General features: G+C 44.2%; 1 protein-coding gene across 1 annotated transcript; it reads left to right on the forward strand.

Moving 5' to 3' along the window:
* The first annotated feature begins 9,180 nt into the window (after nt 1–9,180).
* LOC123039141 (uncharacterized) lies at nt 9,181–16,921 on the forward strand. Its single transcript, XM_044462420.1, has 3 exons — nt 9,181–9,320; nt 11,976–12,108; nt 16,023–16,921. The coding sequence occupies exons 1-3, from the start codon at nt 9,181–9,183 to the stop codon at nt 16,626–16,628; spliced, it is 879 nt and encodes a 292-aa protein (XP_044318355.1). The 3' UTR covers nt 16,629–16,921.
* Nucleotides 16,922–17,703: the final 782 nt, after the last annotated feature.

Raw genomic sequence — 17,703 nt, forward strand, 5'->3', positions numbered from 1 at the left:
GGACTTGTGTAAATATTTGTAGGCGTATGTTTACATTGTGTAATATATTTGATAATGTAAATAAAGAACCAGCATTAATTCATGGTAAAAAAAAATTCTAGAACATGTTCCAACGATTGAGATTATTTCTCTCGTACAACAAACTTGCAAATTTTTGATACACGCCTCCCTCATTATATTTGGAATCACGGTCTACGTTTTGTCAGTTCGACAAATGATTACCTTGAATGTGCACTTCCTTATATTTAAATTGATAACATACACAAGGTAATAGAAGCGAGCGCATCTACTGACATTGTCAGATTATGTAGCCTATTACTATGCGATCTATGCGATCTTCGACGTGTTATGTTTAATCAATTGAGGTCTACATTATTCAAGTTCTCCACTTGACTATCAAAATTTGCACCATTATTACAATACAACCATGATGGTTTTTAATTTACCCGTCATAAATTAATTATCTCTGGTTCATCCATGTAGGTAAACGATGACCGCAAAAGAATTTGAGGAGCTTGCCCTCAATGGCCACAACTACCCTACATGGGCCATGGACGTCAAGATCAGCCTTGCTTCCCGTGGGATAGCACGTGCAATCCAGGATCCGGAGACTCCTCTACCGGCCGGAACCACGCCGCTGACTGAACAACAAAACTATGCAACTTTATACATTATAAGGCACCATATTCACCCAGATCTAAAGTCTGAGTACTTAGAGGAGGAATCTCCCAGTACTTTGTTTCTAGCCCTCAAAACGAGATATGAACAACAGAAGGCAGTTGTCCTGCCAGAAGCGCTCCATGATTGGACTCACCTTCGTCTTCAGGATTTCAAGTCCATCGGTGAGTACAACCACAAGGTTCATAAGATAAGTTCCAAACTACGCTTTTGCGGGAAGGAACCTACTGATGCGGAGAAAATAGAGAAAACTTTATCTACTATGCTCCCTTCAGACAGGATCCTCCAGCAGCAATACCGTGCTCGCAACTATACTGTCTATTCCGAGCTTATTCATATGTTACTTCAGGCTGAAAAGCATGATGAGCTACTCGCTAAGAATGGCTCTCAACGCCCAGTTGGGGCACAACCTCTACCCGAAGTTCATATGAATGTCGCGAATAGACAGAAGTTTGATGGTGCCTTTAGGGGCAATCAATCAAATTTCCAGAACAAGCGAAAGCGCATTAGGAATAGGAGGTCTAGGAACTCAGACAAGGGAAAAGGCACTGCAAAGCCCAAGCATGATAAATCTCTGCTTTGCAACAAGTGTGGATGCTACACGCACCCCACCGACAAGTGCAAGATCCCAAAACATCTGGTTATGTTGTACCGGCAATCTCAGGGACGCAAAGCACCTCAAGGGAATAGGTTTGAAGCCAACTTCAACCTTCATCCGGACAGCGCCAATGGAGCCGGTAGTTCGCATGACGTTCCTCCTGAACCGAGCAACACCATTGAGTTCCATCAGCTAGAGGACCTTGCTGACACGGAGAACATGATGATTGAGTATACCTCAAACGACACGTTTGGAGACTTCGACTAGTCCCACAATCACCTTAGTGATCTATTTAGCTATGTCCATTTGTGATGTTGTAATAAGAACATAAGTATTGTTGTTCTCTTTATATTGTATCAGCACATTTGATATAATAAGATTGTAGTTGTACCAACATATTTGATATAAATAAGATTGTATTCTATGTATTTACATGAGATTTTCTTATTGAAAGTTCTTTGTCTTATATATAGTTCTCTACGGTGACAATCCGATGGAAGAGGAATTATGCCTTATGGATAGTGGAACCACAAACTCCATACAGAGGGAGATGAAATATTTTCAAACTCTGAAAATGATGAATGGAGATATTCTAATGCGCTGGACGTGATACGGTAATCGTTGGCACTGGACGTGCCATATTTACCCTCCCAAGCGGTACACAAGTGATAATTGAGGATGCTTTGTTGTATCCCGACTCATCACGTACCCTGATCAGTTATCGAGATATCCGTAAAAATGGCTTTCACATTGAAACCCATGAAGACAACAAAGAGGAGTATCTACTCTTCACCAAAGATCACGGATATGGCAAGAAAGTACATGAAAAAAATCCTTCTCTATCGTCTGGTTTGTACTATACGTACATCAAACCCGTAGAACATGTTGCATACAAAGTAGTTTTTCAAAATGTTGACGCATTTCAGACCTGGCATGATCGCCTAGGCCATCCCGGGATCGGGATGATGAGAAAAATTACTAGCAATTCCATTGGTCATAATTTGCTTGAGTCAAAATTTCCTCAATCTTCAGACTTTGCGTGCACATCTTGTGCCACGGGAAAGCTAATTTTGAGACCCTCTCACCTCAAAATACAAGCTGAACCACTTCAGTTTCTTGAATGCATTCAAGGAGACATTTGTGGTCCCATCCAACCATTATCTGGACCTTTCCGGTACTTCATGGTTCTAACTGATGCATCCACACGTGGTCACACATGTGTCTTCTATCCACACGAAACCATGTATTTGCCAAGATAATGAGGCAAGTCATTAAGTTACAAGCCCATTATCCAGAAAGTCGAATTAAGACAATTCGCATGGACAACGCTGCAGAATTCTTCTCACGTGCTTTTAATGATTATTGCATGGCCCTGGGGATTGAAGTTCAGCACTCCGTTCCATATGTCCATACACAAAATGGTTTGGCTGAATCATTGATTAAAAGGATCAAACTCATTGCAAGACCTTTGTTAATGAATTGCAACTTGCCAACCTCTTGTTGGGGTCATGCGGTTCTACACGCTGGTGACTTGATACAATTGAGGCCTACTGCATATCACAGTACTTCCCCTCTGCAATTGGTACGTGGAAATCCTCCTAGCATTTCCCATCTGCGTAAGTTTGGATGTGCTGCATACATCCCGATCTCACCACCACAGCGGACATCCATGGGCCCACATAGGAATCTGGGGATCTTTGTGGGGTACAAATCACCGTCGATTATTAAGTACCTGGAACCCCTTACCGGGGAACTATTCACAGCCCGTCATGCTGATTGTATATTTAATGAGCAACACTTTCCGGCATTAGGGGGAGACTTCAAGTACCAGAAAGAAAGCCCGGAAATTGATTGGAATGCTCAAGCCACTTCGTCCTCTGATCCACATACGCAAGAGACCGAACTCCAAGTTCGAAAAACCACTAATTTGCAACATCTTGCAAATAACCTGCCAGATTCATTTACTGATCTAAAAGGTGTTACAAAGTCCTTAAACCCGGCCAGAAATGCACCTGAAAGAGTAGAGGTACCAATAAAAACCACTCAACTCTCTGTTCCTAAAAAGAGGGGGAGTAGTACGGCCTCTGACTTGGAACAAGCTTCCAGCAAGCAACAAAGGAAATCGAGGAGAAAAACTTCAGAGTCAGTAAATGCAAGTCAGCTCAACATTGACAAACACCTCATGGGTAGTATACACCCAGTGGAAGGGCAACCTCCACAACCCAGCTTCAGTTTGCACACACTGGCTGGGCCATCGAAACACCCAGATTCATGCGTATTGGGAAATCACGAAGAGTCACTAGGGTTGCAGGAAATTTCAATCAACTATATCAATTCTGGAGAATCTTCCGATCGTAAGTCTACGACTGTCGACATTTATTTTGCTGAAAAAATTGCAGATATCCTTCTCACTGATCATGATCCAAAGACCATCGTTGAGTGCCAAAAGCGCTCTGACTGGCCTAAATGGAAGGACGCAAGCAGAAATTGCCTCACTTAACAAAAGAAAGGTATTCACTGAAGCAATACTCACACCTCCCAATGTTTTTCCTGTGGTATACAAATGGGTTTTTCTCCGAAAACGGAATGAGAACAATGAGGTGGTGAGATACAAAGCAAGGCTCGTAGCACAAGGGTTCACGCAGAGACCCGGCATTGATTTCAATGAGACATATTCTCCTATAATGAGTGGAACCATTTTCCGATACCTTATATCTTTGGCAGTGCAAAATCGTCTATCTATGCAGTTGATGGATGTCGTGACCGCATATCTTTATGGGTCACTAGATTCGGACATGTATATGAAGGTTCATGACGGAATCTCTATCCCGAATACAAGCGCAAGACACAACATGTATTGTGTAAAACTGAATAAGTCATTATAAGGCTTAAGACAGTCGGGACGGATGTGGTACAACCGACTTAGTGAGTTCCTTCTTCATAAGGGTTACTCCAATAGTAGTGATTGCCCATGTGTCTTTATCAAAAAGTCCTCTACAGGATTTTGTATCATTTTAGTGCATGTCGATGACCTCAACATCATTGGCAATACACAAGACATTGATGAAGCACGCAATCACCTAAAGATGGAATTTGAGATGAAGGATTTGGGTAAAACCAAATTTTGCTTAGGTATTCAACTTGAGCACCTTCCCTCAGAAATCATGGTACACCAAGCTGCCTATATCCAGAAAATATTGGAGAAATTCAATATGGACAAATCCTACCCATCTAAAACTCCCATGGTGGTTCGTTCTCTAGACGTAGAGAAAGATCCGTTTAGGCCAAGGGACGATGGAGAAGAAATATTGGGACCCGAGGTTCCATATGTAAGTGTCGTTGGAGCGCTCATGTATTTTGCAAATTGCACGAGACCTGACCTCGCATTTGCAGTGAATCTACTTGCTAGACATAGCACAGCTCCCACTAAACGTCATTGGTCTGGAGTCAAGAATATCTTTTGATATCTCCAAGGCACAAAGGATCTTGGCCTATTTTTTCAGTTCCAAAGAAATCAAGACTCTAATATGATTGGGTACGCAGATGCTGGCTATTTATCTGATCCCCATAATGCCAGATCACAGTCCGGCTTTGTGTTCCTACATGGTGGAACTGCTATATCATGGAAGTCTTCTAAACAGACTCTGGTGGCAACATCTACCAATCATTCTGAAATTATTTCATTATTTGAGGCATCACGCGAATGTGTGTGGCTTCGCAGAATGATAAACCACATACAACAGTCATGTGGAATTGGTTCTATTGAATCACCTACCATTATCTACGAAGATAATGCAGCTTGTGTTGCACAGATGCAAACATGATACATCAAGAGTAATATCACTAAGCATATTTCTCCTATGTGGTTTTTTCCCCATGAACTTCTGAAAAGTGGGGAAATAAACATCTTGCAAGTTAAATCATGTGAAAACCTTGCTGATTTATTTACCAAGTCTCTACCAAATACTACATTCCATAAATATGTTCATGGAATTGGTATGCGACAACTCGGGACTTGCAAGTATCAGGGGGAGTTTCTCCCTGAACTATTCCTGATTAAAAACATCATATTGCACTTGTTCTCTTTGTGAGTTTATGTTTCAGGTTCTCATCAAGAATCCTATTGAAGAATTTTTGAAGAAGGATCTTTTCGAGGCGGTGATACTATGATGGACAATCTTGGAGATGTTGATCATACCTGGACAAGCATATGAAGATTCTACATGGGCAAGCGTAGATTAGGGGGAGTGCTAGAATTAATTAATTACTAGCAGAAGCCGCGCGGCGGCACGCCGCGCCCGTTGATACGTTTGAATTAAGTAGAAACTCGAAATTTATTCATGAACATTGTACATGCGCTACACTGCTAAAAAAAGGAAATACATAGTAGTACACCTAGGAGAGGGTTCACTTATTTTAGCTAAGCATGGCCTGATGGAAGATCACATGCCATGGAATGCCCACGTTACGGTAATATCAAGAGTACATGACTTGTTGGCGCTGCATCAAATCATTCTGGTATAACCACCTGCGGGGTTGGTATACCGGCAATGAAATGATAGAGCTTTTGTGAACTGTTGTGGACGTCCCACAGGAGGATGTGCACCACTATATCTGATAATAGGGTCATCGGAATCTGGATGATGCGGGTACATGTGGAGTGGCACAACATCAGAATAGTTGTCACATATCTATGTGCTAGTATTCTTGCCTGTCTTGCAAATTCGGTCTGCCGAGTAGACCAAATTCGGTCTGCTGAATAGTTATCAAATATATAAATTATTTCAATTACACATTGGCCAAATCGATCACTTGCATGGGCCATGCCCGCGCAGTGGCACGCCACGCTCTGCTGATGCGAAGCTGCCAGGTGTGTCACATAATTTTAGAGATTGAGGCTTTAGCTAAGAATTATGTTCATGTAATCGTTTTATTACAATAAAGCAAGTGGCATACAAATTTGGATTATAACACATACTTATTCATTATCTAGAGCCTCCTGTAGGAGTGCTGCCATGATGAAGTACAAAGCTTTTGCAAATTCTTGCATGCGGCCATGGGGTCGATTGGCACCGGTGTATATGATTAGTGAATCTTCACTCTGCGGGTGCCGAGGATACAATGCATAATGGTATGATGTCGAAAAATCCGTCACATATCATTGCTAAGATTTTAACTTGCCTTGTGGATTGCTTCTATTGAGTGCTTATCTGCTGATGGGCCATATTAAATTGCCAATGTTTGGTATGGGCCCGTTCATGTGAGGGAATCAGTCTTCTTCGATCCAAAGAAAAAAAAAAGAAATCAACTTCTCTTTGTAGCTTCAAAGACACAATAATTGTACATGTTGATGATACTATTGTAATGACTACATATACTATGTTATAAGGATGGTGGGAGTAATGAGCATTTGTTTTGTGTCCATGTAAGTGTTGATGCTATCACTTAACTGGTGTGGCAATTCCATGTACATTTTTAAATGGTGGCCTTTGTTTGCAAGCAAGCCTTACTACCTTTATTGCTAGTGTCAGACATATCATTTTGGGTTCGGAGCCCTTGACAGTTGAGTTGCAAAGGACAAATGCAGGGGCATTCGATAATAAATTGCTAAATAGCAAATGCCAGGTGCTCCCTACACGTCTGAGTCTGAAGTGTTTCTCGGTGCAGAAATGCTGGTGGCGTTGGTTAAATATTTGTGTAGTAGTATTTACATCCTACACGTCCGAAAACATACAAAATTACTAAATTAGTAGAGATCATTAGCTGAGGGTGCAAAATCAGGTAATAGGGCATAAATGCAACTAAATCTATATACTGTGCACACGAATTTTCTGCAAAATGCCTTACCGATAGTGAGGTATCATGTTGCCATTTTAGATTCGGCAAATAGCACTCCTCAAATTGCATCTTTTATGATAGGTTTGCTATTATTTGTGCAATATATTTTTAAACCATTTATCCAACTTCATGTAGTATCTTGTTTTGCTCTGGACAAATACTATGACGTGCCAATGTTAGTGTTGAATTATTGTGAGTTGTAGGTATTCTTAAAAGAATTGAAGGAAGAGAACCTCTAGAACATTTGTTGTACTGTACGGGGTTAAAAGAAAGAGAACCTCACAGGATGTTTGCCTAGTTTTTTATGCTTCTACAATATGGGCTCTGTAGTGTTTCCAACTGATGGTATGAGTGCAGGGATAAAAGAACAAATATTGGACTTTACCATGCATCCGTGAGTAATTATTTGCAAGAAAACATATAAAAACAATTAAGAAAATAATGATTCCAAGGATATGATGTATATATCGTACTACTTAGTTTTGAATGCATCAGATTCTTATATGGTTAAAAAAATGCAGAGGAAATTTTCCACAAATGGTCATTTGTGCAATCCAGGGAGACTTTTAAGCAGAGTACGTAGGAGCCCAAGAGAGAGAAAAATTACCCATGTGAAAAAAAATCTAGGTGCAAATCTGTTATTGTTGAAGGTGAGTTGTGTCTTTTCAATCAAAGAAGATAAATGATTCGTACTTCAGCCAGAGAGCATCCCATGGTGCTCATCTGAGGGTTTATGTTTTGTATATTCTCAGAAGTTTTTTTATGTGTTGATTGTGCTAATATACAGCTGACACGTGCTTTAATTCGGATTTGGCTAGGTATTCTCTGTGTGTGTAGGAATTATTGATGGTCTGTTTGACATCCCTTTGCATATACCGTTGGAACTTTTTTTAATATTTGCTGTCAGCTGCATGCATGTGGAGGTGATGTGACTACGTCGGGGCTTAATTACTTGGACCAAGAATTGCCAGGTGGTTGGTTTCTAGAATGTGGGGACGTGCTTGCATGCAGTGGCTGCATGCATGCATGGTTTGGTTACATGCATGCGACAGCTGTTTCCTATATATTTCCTACGTTCCTAAATATTTATCTTTTTAGAGGTTTCAAATGAACTATCACATACGGACGTATATAGACATATTTTAAAGTATCGATTCACTCATTTTGCTTCGTATGTAGTCACTTGTTGAAATCTATAGAAAGACAAATATTTAGGAACGGAGGGAGTATTTTTCTGGCTCGATGGGTGTAGCGATCGGGATAAGATGTGACCACAGTCCGAGGAGTGACCGCGGGGTGCGGCAGTTCTTGAGGTGTGCCTTGTAACCGAACCGGACGGTGTAGTCCTTGGCGCAGCAGGCGCACATCCACTGCCGCTGACTACCATGCTTGCACCAGAAGTGCTTCTTGATCCGCACCGGATCGCTTAGCGCGGTTCCACCGACGGCGGCACAAAGTGACATATGCATCTAGTGAAGCATGCTCCGGCGGCGGGAGGGGAGAACGACGACACGTTCTGTCCGACTCCAATATCGCCCTGAACAATTTTGCAAGCCCTCAGCATCAATGGACAACATGAGTCGAATCAAACTAACCAACAACAGAAGAATTGATCGAGCGGACAACGCTCCGACGGCCCACAGGCGGACCCGCCCGCGACAAAAGAGCACCTGAAGAATCATGGGCAGCAACAGAACACCGCAGAGCCGCACGACGAACCCGTCCATTAGTACCACCCCGATCATGACACAGACGACTAATAACAGCAACCTGAATTCCAAGGGAATGACCCCCGCGATGGGCACATGTCCATGTCTTCCGCTGATGGCCATTGTGATCATGAATTGTGTGCAGACGATGAATTCACCAGTGGCGGCGGCAGCCGTGATGGTGAGGATGTCAACGGGGGCCTGGCTTTAACCGCCGACGGCGGAGATGAGGTGTTCGGCTGACCGCACTCCGCGGCGTTGGCGCCCATGGACTCTGCCGCCCCACGCACTACGGGACCACCTCGCCGTGGACGCCATCGTGATATTGGTGCAGGCGCCCATGGACTCTGACGCCCCATGCACTACGGGACCACCAGCGTCGCCGTGGACGCCATGATCATGTTGGTGCACGCGACCACCAACGTCCTGCGAACGCAATCGCCATGTCAAGCGCACAACACGCGGCAATGCACGCCTGCCAAGCTGCTCGGATCGACGTACGCCCAGCCGACATGCGACGACAGGGGGCCGATGGCCTGCTAGTCGGGAGCGAGCTTGAGCCGAGAAGCCGCGGCTTGAGGTCTGCCTCGCTATGACGCCCATATGCACGCCACCATTGCCTCCTCTCCCCAATCGTGCTCTCCACGTGAGCCTCCGCATGGCGTGGACGCCATCCGGGTATGATGGCAGCCGATGGAGACCGAACGATGGGAGCTCCGGCAAGACGTGGTCCGGCGGCGAGGTGGAACATGGGCTCGCTAGTTTGGTGAGGTGCGGCAAACACATTGGTGAGATCCAAAAGTGATGGGGCAGAGCCTTTTATACAGGTGCGTACAGTGAGATGAGGTGGCACGGCTGCGTGAGACGGTGGAGGCTTTCGCTGGAGTTTTCCAGATAGAACACGCAGCTTGTACACATTCGAAGGGCCAATCACGTGTCAATGTCCCTAACAGCCAGCACATACCAACCAAAAGAATATCTACAACCGCATAAATGGGAAAATCTCCAGATTGGACCGATCTACCAGACTCTCGAACCAACACAACGAAGCGGCACCGATCTACCAGACTCTCGAACCAGTGCAACGAAGCGGTACCGCTCTATGAGAAGGAAACATCGACCGAACAAACACCGGCACCCGCGCATCGACAGCGACAGGTGCTACACGACCCAACAACCAATAGAAAACCAGAAAGCGACGTGGGCCAACACAAAAATCGACAGCGACAGGACAAAAAAAAATCCGAGAACAACAAATCGATAGCGACGGGCAACAGAGGTCGACAGCGACGGGACATCTGCACGAACAGCGGCCAATCAAAAACCAGAAGAAACATCGAAGCCAAAGACACGAACTCCACCGAAAAAACTGGGGCACACCCAACAAAAAATTGCTAAACCAACCAAACCAACTTGCACACACGTTCAAAAAATTTCAAATCCAATCCTGGGCACACCACTCATTTCTACACAACCATATACCAAAATAATAGCACGTGTCACATCCAAACTTACCAAGGGTCACTTTCACACAAGTGGAACAACCTTGAAGCAAAAACGTTGCCTGGAATAGAGGCTTGGGTATGTTTAATTAATAGGGAATCTACTTTTGCCTAAACACTGTACGGTTGCATAGCAAGGGACGTGTCTCTCTTTCCAACCGTTGCATCCCTGTAATTAGCAACCGACCTAGGATATGAAAGTTTGAACCGTCGAGTCTGTTCGACGCATCTCTTCCAGTCATATATAAGTTGTACTCTTTCTACCAATCAATACAAGTTGATCTTCCGCTTAAACAATCCACACGGAGTTTTTGGCTGAATCCCGAGGTGATGGTCCATGCAATGGATTAAAAAACAAATATATGGATGAGCTGAGAGAGAGAATAGTGTGTAGCCAAATCTTTCCCTAATAATAAAGCACGGACTAACTCCGTCGGGTCACCATCATGGCGTTTTTACAAAACAATCCTTATATTTCTTGTTTATTGAACCCGCGATACCTTTTTAAGTGGACCTGAGAAAATGTTTTGTCTTTGCAAAAGAACCCCTGCATTTGTAGGAAATTTGATCCGCGACCCTTTGTTCTATCTTATCCAGTGCCCGTCTCGTGCGTCTCCATCTCCACCCCCGCCGCCGTCCTCCCACCGCTTGGCCCTTGCCGACCCTCCACCCCGCAGTGGTGCGACCGAGCTTGGGCGCACCGCTGCTGCCTCCGCGCTGGTCCTGGATCCTAGATGACAGGCCTCCCCGACCTTCGATCCCCTCGCTTCAAGGCGGCGGCACCCCGTCCTTTTCTAAGGCTTCGGCGACAGCAACCACATCCACCTCGACGTCCTGATCCTCGTGTGGTGGATCAGGGATGTCCCCCAGCGGCGGTTGCGCCGGTCTGGTCCACAAGGATGATGCAAAATTGTGGATGAAGTTCGGGAACTCCTGGTTTTAACCGATTGTAATTGCTCTCATTCTGGAGCGAGGTCACTATTGACAAGTCAATGTAGTGCTACTACCGCATTAATCTTAGCAGTGAGGCTATGGTCTGTTCTTTGGTACAACAATGAAATGTTAATATGCCATTCTTCTTCTATGCTTTGTGTCAGTGCACTGTGGTATGACACCAACACTTATTTGGCACCTACATTGCATCGACAATTTGCCAGCTTGGAGCGAGGTCACTATTGACAAGTCACTAGTGGTTGGGGCGCACCCTTGGTGCGCCTCCTGAGAGGAAGGTCAGACGGTGCTACTCCCTCCGTCCGGAAAAAGTTGTCTCCATGACATTTTTACAAAAAAACCTCCACTTTTGTCCGACCAAACCCGCAGTCCTCATCGTGTCGCAGCGTCACTCCCCTCCCCGTAGCTTCCCGTTGTTGCGCTGCTCCCCTCTCCGCCGCGCCGCGCCGGTGAGCTCCCCCGCGCCGCTGAGCTTCCAGGCCCCACTGAGATCCCCCGCGCCTCCTCTCCCTCCACCCCGCCGCGCCACTCCAGTTCGCTGCTTAGCTCCTCCTCTCCCCTAAAAATCTCTTCTTCTGGTGAGGTTCTCTTCGACGAGGCGCCGCTCGATCTGGAGGATGACGACAAGTTGGCGCTCGATCTGGAGCATGACGACGGCATGGGGCGGGCGCTCTCTTCCTCGAGCTCCTAATCCACCAGCTCCTCTTCCTCCTCCAGGCCCTCCTCAACATCGCCGGCGACGACGGCATGGGGGAGACGACGGCGGCGGCTGCGGAAGTCGACCCCAACGAAGGCGGATCCTCCTCAGCATCCCAGGCTCCTCCTCCTTCAGGTCCTCCTCGTGCTCATCTATCTTATGCCATGCCTGAATTTGTACTGCCAAGTCTGAAATTTTCATCTTTATTGTTAAGTCTGAAGTTAGCTGACATGCTTCTCTGACTTGACATGCTTGCAATTTTGATCACTAAGAGTGCTGCAACTAGAGTATCTCAATTTATAACAGCACATGTTGACCTTGCAGCAAGTTTACAAGGATCTACTAGTTCTTTCCTCTTCCTAAAGCAAGCAAACACATCTGCATTTCTGTCAAACTAAAACAAGCAAACACTTAACTGAATTTCTGTCAAACTAAGCAGCTGCATTTCTGTCAAACTAAAGAAAGCAAACACTTAACTGAAGCAAGCAAACACTTAACTGAATTGCAAGCAAGCAATTCTGAACAGCTGCTGGAATCATCATGTGCATTTCTGTCAAACTAAAGCAAGCAAACACTTAACTGAATTTGCAATGACACGCTCTTTCACCTGTGAAAAAATGAGGGTAAGAACTAACAATGTGCATAACTGAATTTTTGGTCTGACACCAAGATCTCCTACTCCTGATCAATTGAACAAAACCCACTATTGACTATACCAATTGAACAAAGCTGCAGGGTACATTATGTTAAAGATTTCCTACTCAAGTGATTTTTAGGGAGAGCAGTTAAAAATTTTAGTCAACATTGATTTATGAGGGAGTAGAATTTAACAGTATGTAGATATAGTCTTGTTCAGATCTTACTGAAGAAGAGAGAGGGTTAGTAAGAGGGTCCTAATCAGTTTTCTTACAAAAATCTGCTTAAATGGCAGCAAGTTTGAATACAGTGTATGTTCTGTAGCTTGTTTAGAAAGATCACTGAGTAAAGTTTCTTGGGGGGTCCTATTTCAGTGTAAATGTTCTATTTTCAGTGTAAATGTTCTCTGTAATATTCTATTTTCAGTATCCTTATTCAGTTTCTAATGTATACAGAATACTTACACCTGAATATGAGGCCCTACCTGTGCAATTGGACAAATGGTGTATAAATCCAAATAAATCAAATAAATTCAAATGATTCAAATAAATCCAAATAAATCCAAATAAATTCAAATAAATCCAAATACTCTATCATTTCTTTTCCTATCCTTTCTCATTGAACACATGACACAATACATACACATGACACAAAGCCATACACATGACACATGACACATCACATACTCCTATCCTTTCTTTTCCTTTTCCCTTTCCCTTTCTTTTTTCCTTTCTCTATCTACTCATTTCCTTGTTCTATAATGGCCTTGGTGTCAGTAATTAGCTCCGGACTGCAGTATACACGGGTTATTTCCTCTCCAGCACTCTGTAGACATTCCTTATGCAGATGCGGTATCTTGTAGTTGTTTCCTCCTTGATCTTTCATCACTTCCACCATGACTGCTTGCAACGTCATAAAGCTTTTGAACAACTTATGGGGATCGTAGTTCTCAAACTCCTCCTCTACACCCTGAACCAGTTCCTGTATATTCATAGGCGCTCTGCAGTCGGTTAGGGATTGGAGGGAGCAGTGGAAACAAAGATCTAGAACATTGAGCTCAGGGTTGTTCGGTGGTTGTTGCAATAATCGAATATCCAGATCTGTCTGTGCCACGGCTTCTAGAAAACCAGCATCATTAGGGAGGACATGCGGTGTTGCATTATCTTGTTGAATTAAGATCGTTGTGTCCTCGTCACCGTCAGGCCATTTGTCTTGAATGGCAGGGATTACTTTATTGATCAGGTAATCTCTGCACACCATCATGGATAGGCAGAACTTTAGTCTTGCTATCTTGTTCTGTGGCTTGAGGGTGGGTTTGATGGTGCTTGTGATGCATTTCAGCTCTTGCAATTAAAATCTGTCATGTAGGGTTGATCGGGGCACACCTAAACACCTTGCTAGAGAACGGATTGTTCTTCTTTTGTTCAAAGGGATTGTGGTTGTTCTCGACAGATCTAGTTCTTTTCTATTCCTACCACTTTTGTTCTTCTTGCTTGAAACATCAACTTCTCGGCCTGCTTCAAGTTGTCGTTTGGCTAGATTCCATATTCTTGTAACTGTTCGCAGGTGAACATTCAGCATAGCCACGATGAGCACCTTGTCATACACGTGAACCTGTCCATCTCTAAGTTCGATTACTCATAGAGAAAAGTAAACACCATGTCTCTCCTTGTCTGTCAAGTCCTTCCCTCTTGGATTGCCATGTGCATCAGCTTCTTGCACTTCTGCATCTTCTTGTGCATCTTGAGCTTCTTGCACTTCTGCATCTTCTTGTGCATATTGAGCTTCTTCCAATTCTGCATCTTCTTGTGCCTCTTGAGCTTCTTCCTCTTCAGGAAACCAATTCAATTCAATGTCTTCATCCTCATCTTCCGGCATCAAGTTTAAATCAGTAGCGTCACCCTGTTGAGCTTGTTCTTCTTCTTGAGCTTCGTCCTCCTCTTCCGGCATCAAATTCAAATCAATAGTGTCACCCTGCTGAGCTTGTTCTTCTTCTTGAGCTTCATCCTCCTCTTCCGGCATCAAATTCAAATCCATAATTGTGTGCTCTTGTCTGATCTCATAACAAGAGTATACAAAAGATGAATGGTGAGCGTACAATCATAACAAGAAAACCATGAAGAATCCTAGACAAAAAGCAAAGAAACCAACAAAGGGAAAAGTAGATATTAAAAGTACTCCTTATTCATAAGCAACTACAGGTCCTGCTACATCTCTTTTTTTGCAGGACCAGGGCCAGGAATTAAAAAGCAAACAAAAGTAGGGGCCAGGAGTACATCTCAACTTTTACTGTATTTCTTGTTGACAACTAGTGTAGGTACACATTCTAAATATTGAAATTATCTTCTATTAGTAGACCATGGCAGTAGTTATAGAACTATGAATATCTATTACTCCCTCTACAACATCAGAAAAGTTAATAACATCCTCTACAACATTTCCTGTAGAATAGAGTAGGCTTCAATTTGTCAAAACTGAATTTTACTCACTGAAAACATGACAGTGGAGTACTGTCCAAATTGTATTCACTGTCTAAATTTCATTGATGTCAAATTTTATTTATGTGTCAAGTTTGACATCAACTTGACTGAACATCAACTTGACAGATCAAAACCTGACAGAAATTGACAGGTTTTGGAACAAAATGACAGGATCTGAACATCAACTTGACTGAATAATATAGTGTCAATTCTGGTTGTTAACAGCAGAATAATACAGTTAATAGCAGAGTAATGGAGTGAGAAATCTTACTATAAATTCAGTTACTGTAGTTACTGAAACTGCACTGTAATTATGCAAATGAAATTATTATTCTGTAAATTCAGTTAACAATCAGAATTATGTAATGGAGTGAGAAATCTTAGTGTAAATTCAGTTAACAAGAAATCTTAGTGTAAATTCAGTTAACAAGAAATCTTAGTGTAAATTCAGTTAATAGTGTGTTCCTAAATAATCTGAGATTTATTGTCAAGTCTGAGATTTTGACAGAAATGTTGTGACATGTTCAGACTAGGACTAATCAAAGTTCAAAGAATTAGTAGAAGAAGCTTGTATTTTCAGCTTATAAATTTTAGGACTATGTGAATAAAATGCTTTCAACGAAGAAGATAATCTGTCTTCCCATCTCACTGCTCACTACTAGCAAGAGTAGAAGAAGAAGAATTCCAAATAATTTTTCCAATTTGGCTAAATCTGGCCTGAATTTGCTGTAATTTAGTACATGCTTTTTTTCCCTTCTTTTGTCAATGATTCTGCCCCTCTATAACCTTTCTCATCATCTCATGATTCTGCCCATGACTTATTTTTTACTGCCATGAATGATTCTGCCCCTCTGTAACATTTTTTTGGCAGTACTAAAGATTGGTCCATCAGAAATCAACATCACTGTTAATTGAACTTTTTTCAAATTACAGAGCAAGCAATGTACACAGATCAGCTGTGTTTCAAATTACAGAGCAAGCAAGCAAGGCACTGGAGATGACCAAATTACAGAGCCCTGTACTTCTTCTCACCAGCAGCAGCACGAGAAGGGGAGCTCCGGCGGCAGCACACGAGCAGGGGAGCTCCGGGCGGCAGCACACGAGAAGGGGAGCTCCAGGCGGCAGCACGAGCAGGGGAGGAGCAGCAAGTTGCGGAGAAGCAGCAGAAGGGGCTCCATCTTGAGGTCTAGGACCGCGAAAGAGCTTGAGGATGAGCTTGAGGGAGCTCGTGGTCCAGGCGGAGCTTGTCCAAGCGCTCGAGACCCAGCCGCACGCGAGTACTGGGCGGCGGCGGCGCAGGCCCTGCGAGGAAGGAGGGGATATCGTGGGCGCAGGTACTGGGCGGCGGAGGAGCACGTCCTGTGCGGCGATGGAGCAAGCAGGGCGGCGCAGGTCCTTGGCGGCGGAGGAGCATGTCCTGTGCGGCGACGGAGCAAGCAGGGCAGCACGGGTCCTAGGCTGCGAAGGAGCACGTCTAGTGCGGCGGCGGAGCAAGCAATTGGGCGGCGCAGGTCCTGGGCTGACGACTGGCCCTGGTGACACGCGCCGACGACGGGCGGAGGAAGAAGGAAGGAGACGCGACCTGTATGGCGACCTGTTTGTAACAAATTTGAAGTTATGAGGGTGTTTTTGAAAAATTGGCATTACACTACGCTGTGGACAACTTTTCCCGGACGGAGGGAGTAGGTAGGAGGCAACCCTTTCACCTATTTTTTCTTTGTTCTGTTTAGCACATGGATACTTAAAAGGATTGGGAGGAGGTGGCGTAAAAAGTAAGAGAAAGGAATTCAACAAGTGATGATAGGAGAATAAAGTATACTTCAAGGATTTGATGAGCGTAATATATTGGAGCTTAACATATATACTTTAGAATTGACCTCCCATCACTTTTTTTTAGCATCAGTACAGACACAAGTGCTCATATACATGCGCATACACTCACCCCTATGAACGCACACACGCACACCCTACCCCTATGAGCACCTCTGAGAGACTGAACTGGCATATCATCTTGAGATTTACGAAGCCACCGTAGGCGCCTCGTCGTCGATGGGAACGTCTCCTCCCACTAAAAACGCATCGTCGGAAATCCTGAAATAAATCCAGGAATAATGCGAGCACCAAGATTTGAACCCCGATGGGTTGGTGATACCACTGTCCACCTAACCATCTCAACCACAGGTTGGTTCGCAACCTCCCATCACTTGTTCTCACAGATTTGTAAACGGTTATTGGAGAATACAGGATTCCTAGAAATAGACCGAGGAGACATACGTATCCTAAGTGATTGCCGGACGACCGAGGCTGAGCCCTCTCTGTCGCCCTCTTTCTTGGCCTGACAGCGAGAGTCTAGTGGCAAGCCAAAGGGGATACGAATGGGTAAGTCTTGGTGCAGTAGCACGGTCAGGAAGTTGACGTCTTGTGGCACGGACGGATCACGCTGCCGGCTTCAGTAGGGAGGCGTACCACAGATCGAAATTGCTGCTGCTGCCGCCTTCGCCTCTCATGTGCTCCTCCCATGGCCCGCATGCAAGTCTCACCAAATATGCACAATGAACGGATTACCTTAAAGGTGATTCCTGTAATGGATCATGGACAACTGAATAGGTGAATA

Source organism: Triticum aestivum, chromosome 2B, assembly GCF_018294505.1.
Source record: "Triticum aestivum cultivar Chinese Spring chromosome 2B, IWGSC CS RefSeq v2.1, whole genome shotgun sequence".
NCBI lineage: Eukaryota > Viridiplantae > Streptophyta > Magnoliopsida > Poales > Poaceae > Triticum > Triticum aestivum.

Coding starts and splice junctions, on each gene's coding strand:
- LOC123039141 (XM_044462420.1), top strand. CDS start 9,181: ATGCACTACGGGACCACCAGCGTCGCCGTGGACGCCATGATCATGTTG. Junction 9,321..11,975: donor GCCAAGCTGCTCGGATCGAC/GTACGCCCAGCC, acceptor CTAATCCACCAG/CTCCTCTTCCTCCTCCAGGC. Junction 12,109..16,022: donor CCAGGCTCCTCCTCCTTCAG/GTCCTCCTCGTG, acceptor TTCAAATTACAG/AGCAAGCAATGTACACAGAT.